The sequence below is a fragment of the Helianthus annuus genome, chromosome 1 (assembly GCF_002127325.2).
Source record: "Helianthus annuus cultivar XRQ/B chromosome 1, HanXRQr2.0-SUNRISE, whole genome shotgun sequence".
Lineage (NCBI taxonomy): Eukaryota > Viridiplantae > Streptophyta > Magnoliopsida > Asterales > Asteraceae > Helianthus > Helianthus annuus.
The window spans coordinates 69,454,816-69,461,856 of NC_035433.2; the positions used below are offsets into that span (position 1 = coordinate 69,454,816).

The window sequence follows — 7,041 nt, forward strand, 5'->3', positions numbered from 1 at the left end:
GTTCCAAATTTTATAAACACCAAATTATGCTCGGTGCAATCTTGGGCGTGAGTGTCATCTCCGGCAGTACAACTACTGCTTCGGTTGTTGTATCCTGGAAACCGACAATCTGAGAGGAGGCGCGGAATCTGTTTTAAGGGCCCCGTGTCAAACACGATCCTCAACCAAAACCGTCAATGACATTTTGTTCATTCTTGCAGTGGAGGTTCGTACAAGACGGTGCGGTTGAAGTTTTTCCAAAGACGGTGGCTTGAATCAAGATTGGTATAATTATTTTGTATTTTACATTCATTTATTTAGTTTTTGTAACCGGTATTGTACTTGTGCAATTTCTTACAAATAACGAGAGTCTCGTTATTATATATTTTGTAATATATTTTAATAAAAGTGAACCTAGTTCCTACAAAGAAAACGATAAATCAAGCATTCAGGTTGGTGTATGCCCTAAGGTTTATTTTTGCGTTTGTTGTTACTTACCATCTAATTTGGTATAATCCATGTGTATTGTATTTGTTTTTGATGTTGTTGTTTGCGGCCTTCTTTCATGATTTAATGTTTAAGTAATAACATTGAACCTCTAATGGAAACTATTTTTGTGCCTGATAAGGTTTGTTATCTTTTTATATGTCTTTTCTCAATTCTTAAGAGGTTGTAAGTGCTATGATCATGTTTTAAAACTATACTTTATCCTTGATAACGTTTATTGTTTTTATGTCTTTTATTATTGTTTAATGTTTTGACAGATTTTCAGGTGATTCTACATAGCATAAATCATATGAATCTCCATGTTCTCATGTAAATTGGGGTTTTAACATAAATATTTGCTTTTAAACTTGTATGGGAAACAATTGCACAAGCTTGAATAATCCAGATTTAAGAAAACTTTAAAGGGGCATTGAGAGTAATTAGGATCAACTTAAAACAAGAAATCTTAAAATGATGGGCTTTTACGTTCAGGTTTACAATGAAACATATTTTAGATTTTTTCCGCAAACGGTACATATTTTAAAGTCAAGAAGGTTACATTGAAATATATTTTAGATTGTGTCCGCCAACTGTCCATATTTTCAAGTCAAGAAGTTATGGCATGATGTTGACTTTATTTATATCCAAAGTAAATATAGTAAATCTATGTTTTGCAGTTCAACTACATACTATGCACACTTGGATGCTTTCCATGCCTATTCTTACATGGAAAATGTTGAACCATTTGAACCATGAATCCATGCTGTAACTAAAACCTACGATGGTTAACAAAAAGATTCACATTTTGCGACTTCAAGTTGGAGTCTACGAAATGGAAATCTCATGGAATTATTGATGTCGACCTTAAACAAGATACGGTAAAAGGATGGACTTCGACATTCATGTTAACAAGCCAAAGATCATTTGGATTTTAGCCGCAAATGGCACATATTTTCAAGTCAATAAGGTATAGCGCGACCTTGAGGTTGATTTTTTCCAAAGTACACATAACATGATGTTAATATTATAACAGAAATCTATGTTTTGTAGTTCTCCAGCATACTATGCACACCTAGATGCTTTCAGTGCCTATTCTTACATGGAATGTAGAGACCTATAGGACATACATTGAAAAAAAAGTCGAGTAATTAACCACTGAATCCAGATTGCAACTAAAACCTACAATGATCGACCATAAGATTGAAATTTTACGAATTCAAGTGGAAGTCTACAAAGTGGATTTGGTGCGTATATACCATCGTAATTTCAAATTATTTTTTAACTTATATAATTTATATAAATATTAGCTTTTACATTGTTAATATTTTAACATACATTTGGTTTTTTGGATGTTTTGACCTAAATGGGTTGATATTTTGTTTCCTCGGGCTCCTTGGCGTCTGCTTTAATGATTTGATTCTTTAAAAGTCATGGTTGATGTATGGTTATGAACATTTGATGATCTAGTAATTTCCATTTATTAATGACACAAGGAAACGTGATAGCATCACTGATGCGCAATGTAAAACCAAGTGAAAACACTACAAGATTCTCATTTTGCAACTTCAAATGGAACTTCAAGAAACGGATTTCAGACGTGCTTTGCATGGATGATTAATGGAGGCTAAGAACATGTCGCACAACACGTTTATATTTAACATATGGTATTGCATAATGTGTTTAGGGTTTAGGATTTGCAAGCATTTATATAGTGTCATATATTTTGTTTTCGTTATCTTTTTGTTTGTCTCTCAAATTATGTAGACATTGACGATATAGTAAACGCGTTTTGAATTATGGGTTTGTGTATGTAATATGCTATAATTCAATGCGATGTAACTTATCGCCTATTTGAATTAACTAAAACGGCATTACACCGCCTTAACCTTTTCCTTTTTTTAAGGTTGTTATAAGTGACATATGAGTTGACGTGTGTGATACATATAGTTGTCTTTGGGCTAGTTAAAAAAATGCATTACACGACGGGTAAATTACTAGTTTAGTTACAAATTAAAGTAATAAACTAATATATATTAAATAAGATAATGATTAAAAAAGATTGATAAAGTCTTTTTGGATCCCCATTCGAAATACCACCTTGATGGTATGAAGAGTGACAAAAAATGTGGCTACATGGCCCCATGTGTCAACATTTTCCCCCCAATGGAGCTCCTCCATAACACATATTCTAATGTAACTCAAACTAACTAGTGTATTAAATAAGTCAAATTTATTTAACCTAAGTGAGCAAAGGGGTTGTTAGGTTACGAACATGCCATAATCATGTTTTAAGAGTTGATGATTTTAATACACCCAAACATCGCTCGGTTTTTAAACGAGTTAGATAAGTCAACCCAAACACCAAATGTCATTTTTATTGGATATTAAACTAAGTATTAGTATAAGAGTCTAAGAGTCACTATTGTATAGTATGTATATGGTTAAAGTGTCATTGTAAATACTTAGGGGTCTAGATTGTACGGTTGTAAGTTAGTAACTGTTTATGTCGTGCTGTATTCTGAAACGGTGCATCCCTTGAAGGCACTGATTCAACATCTATATATAGGGTTGATATAATAAAACTATTTAGTATTAAAAAAATCATAAAGTTCTAGCTCGCCAATCACTTGCTTTTTTTTTCTTTTCAAATTGTTCTTGATTACCTATAATGGTATCAAAGCGTTTCATCTTTTCATCACCGACTGTTAATCTGTTATCATCAGATTGTCAAGAAATGACGGCATTCTTGATTGATTTAAAAGCGGCAACAAATTGATAATCATAAGGTTTCTGTTTCGAAAGCGACAACAATTGCTATGTTGTACCAAGCAATTCTAGAAAACATGGTGTTGCAAATTGCTAATATTACTTAAGCCGAAGATGTTTGGGACGTTTTAAAGGTTTGTTGTGTATGAGTTGATTACAACAATTGCTATGCTGTACCAAGCAATTCCTGAAAACATGGTGTTACAAATTGCTAATATTACTTAAGCCGAAGATGTTTGGGAAGTGTTAAAGGTTCGTTGCGTAGGAGTTGATAGGGTTAAGGAAGCCAGGTTGTAGACACTGAAGTTAGAATTTGAATCTCTATAAATAATGAATAACACGATGTCTATGCGGGAAAGATTAGTTAAATTGCATCACAAGCAAGCAATCTTGGGCATACATTGGATGATAAAAGATTGGTTCGAAAGCTTTTAGGTTCAGTACTAGAAAAATGCATCCAAATAGTAGCCGTGATTAAGCAGTTTGCCAATCTCAATATGATGCATTCCAAGAACTCATCTAGAGATTGAAGGCTTTCAAAGAACGCATCAAGAAGTTAACTGGGAGAGAGATGTGTGTGACAAACTTCTATTCACCAAATCAGAAGGAAAAGAGAAGGTTAAGGATTATAGATGTGAGCATTGTAGTTGTAGGAGTTCAATCTAGGAAGACTTTGGACTTAGCCTAGGAGGAGGTCTAAGGTCTAGTAAAAGAAGGGATGGTGGATGGGTCTAGCGGGATAAAAGTCACATCAAATGTTACATGTGTAATGAACTTGAACATTATGTAAACGAATGTCCAAAATGGGAGAAAAGAGAAGTGGGAAACCTGACCCAGGAGGAGGAAGATGAACCGGCATTGTTGTAATCGGATCTTGAAGAAACCTGAAGACCTCGCTTATATACTATATTTAGTTTAGAGTACAAAACCCGTCCTTTATGTTGACACCAGATTGCAAAGTGTGTCCTTTGTCTTCAAAAATACAAAAAACGTACTCGATGTTTGTAAACTCTTGCACGTTACGTCCTTTAGCCCTAACTTAGTTATTTTTCATTGTTAAGTGGGTGTGAAATGACCTAAATACCCTTAATATAATTAATATTTAAAAATTTTTTGTGGGACCCACTACCCATCCCACCCTCTTCATCTTCCCCAATCTTCCCCACCTCCACCTTTCACCACCACCACCACCTCACCCCGCCGGAAAAATAGTCTGACCAGAAATGAACTAACTACCTAGGCCAAAACATCCAGGGTCTACCCACACCAGATCCACAATCCCATTCTAAGATCTACCCAGTATTTGGTTTGGGCAGAGCATAGGCTCTTGCGGCTAAGGACTGATGTGGTTTTCGAATGTCCATGTCCAGATATAACTTACTTTACTTTGAAAGAAACAGATAATGTTACACAATGGTATCAGTATATACATCATTTACATAAGAATTAGAACAGAGAAAACCAATAATTGTTGTCGTCCTTGCAACAACACAGTTCACTTCCCAAATTAATCACAATACCATCAACCTACAATCACAGATGCAAGTATCACATCGTTGTTCTTTCAGCATTCACATAATCAAATGAATTAGATTCTTTAGAAAATGCAAACACCCCTCCAAGCATATCATCACTATCATCTTCATCGAATTTGTTCCTCTCGTGTCTTGGATCTTCTTCTTCTTCAGGTAATGGAACTCCATCAACAATATTCATATCCAAGTTTGAACGGTTAGAACCTGGGTTTGAGGTAGTCAGGATGCTATCTGAAGATGATTATTCCATCCACCGTGACCAACACCACCATGATTATGAATCATTAACTCTCGCCAGACTCGCTCGTGACTCGCACCGAGTTACCTCACTCTTAGCAAAGCTCAATTTCGCAATCTCTGGAACCAACAAGTCAAATTCGGTGTATAAAGTGGAAGATTTAACTACTCCAGTTACATCAGGGTTTTTTCAAGGAATCGAGGAATACTTTGCTGGGGTTGGATTGGGTACGCCAGTGCAAATGTATCACATGGTGATTGACACTGGAAGTGACATAACGTGGCTTCAATGTCAGCAGTGCTTCAATTGCTACCAACAAACAGAGCCCATTTATGATCCTTCAGGTTCAAGTTCATACAATGTGTTACCCTGCACCTCTCAACAATGCGAGTCACTATACCCTCGGAATTGCTTGAGCAACCAGTGTTTGTATCAGGTGTTGTATGGAGATGGATCGTCTACTAACGGTAATTTTGTTACAAAGACGATATTGTTTGGGAATTCAGGATTTGTTCTGTCAGTAGCCATAGGGGAAGATGAAGAGGGTGGGGGTGGGTGGTGGGTCCCACATAAATTTTTTAAATATTAATTATATTTCTTTTAACTTTTTAGTTATTTATTTAACAGTAAGGGTATTTAGGTCATTTCACACCCACTTAACAATGAAAAATAACTAAGTTAGGGATAAAAGACATAATGTGTAGGGATTTGCAAATATCGAGTAGGTTTTTTGTACTTTTTGAAGATAAAGGACACACTTTGCAATCTAGTGTCAACATAAAGGACGATTTTTGTAATTCACTCTTTATGTTAAGAGGAAGTATTGGATATTACAACTAAAAATTATTACGTGTCTAAGTGTCATTATTGTATAGTATGTATATGGGTCAAAGTGTCATTGTAATAACTTAGGGGTCTAGATTGTAAGGTTGTAAGTTAGTAAGTGTTATGTTGTGTCGTGTTGTATGAAACGGTGCGTCCCTTAAAGTACCGATTCAGCTTGGATATATGACGTCGATGTAATCGAACAATTTAGTATTCAGAAATCATAAAGTTATAGTTTCTCAATCTCTCGTTCTTTCAATTCGTTCTTAATTACCTACCATCAGTGGCGAAGTTTGAGATTTCCAGCCGGGGGTCAAAAACGTATATACCTAAAAAATTCTATACGAAAACTACATACCGAACACTATTGAGCGACCCCCCCCCCCCACCCACTATGCGGCGTCAATGCCTACAATTTAAACGTGTTATCTGATTATCATCTTTGTGTCGGGTTCGTACCATAATTTGGGTCATCGTAGTAAGATCAAAGGATAAGAATGAGTGAATTGGATGCCAAAATCCAAACAATAAACATGCATGGATTAGTGATACTGCCATTAATCAATCTACTATAACAGAATACTACAGCTCATTCTCCTCACAAAGATATTGTCTTTTCCATATTTCTACTGCTACCCTCATTGTCGTGTTTCAACTCAAGTATTATGCTTCAGCTAGCTGTACCCACATCCATTTTTGTTTTGTTTTATTTTGTGTTTTAAAATATTTTTTTTATCATGCAGGTATTTTCATGAGTAATGAGACAAAATTACCACAGTAAATGTAAAACTTTAAAAATTTACTGTGGCGGTAATAAAGGCTGAAATTTGAATGAGATATTTATAATAAATTAAAGATAAGATATGTTTAGAAACTAATAAATAAATGTAAATAAAGTACCATGGTTAGCACTCCTCTAGGAAGTTACCAATTGTTTAATGAACACCGACCTCCTGGCCAATATGATGTTTTGAAATTAAAAAATATCTTAGAAAGTGTTGTAACTTAAATTTTAATCCTATTTTCTATGCTAACCTGTACATTATGTTGTAAGACTTATACATTGTACTAAATTTATTATTTATGATATATGGGATGAGAAAAGGGTTGAAATTTAGTATATTGGTTTGTATGGTAGTCATAAACTAGTAAGTTTAATTTGACAATTTTACTAACTTTTCTAGAATGCATGGCCTTATCGAACAATATTTA

The 7,041-nt window shown here is 34.7% G+C and overlaps 1 protein-coding gene across 1 annotated transcript; it reads left to right on the forward strand.

Moving 5' to 3' along the window:
* The first annotated feature begins 4,990 nt into the window (after positions 1-4,990).
* Positions 4,991-6,588, forward strand: LOC110902104 (protein ASPARTIC PROTEASE IN GUARD CELL 1). Its single transcript, XM_022148861.1, has 2 exons — positions 4,991-5,562; positions 6,573-6,588. The coding sequence occupies exons 1-2, from the start codon at positions 4,991-4,993 to the stop codon at positions 6,586-6,588; spliced, it is 588 nt and encodes a 195-aa protein (XP_022004553.1).
* Positions 6,589-7,041: the final 453 nt, after the last annotated feature.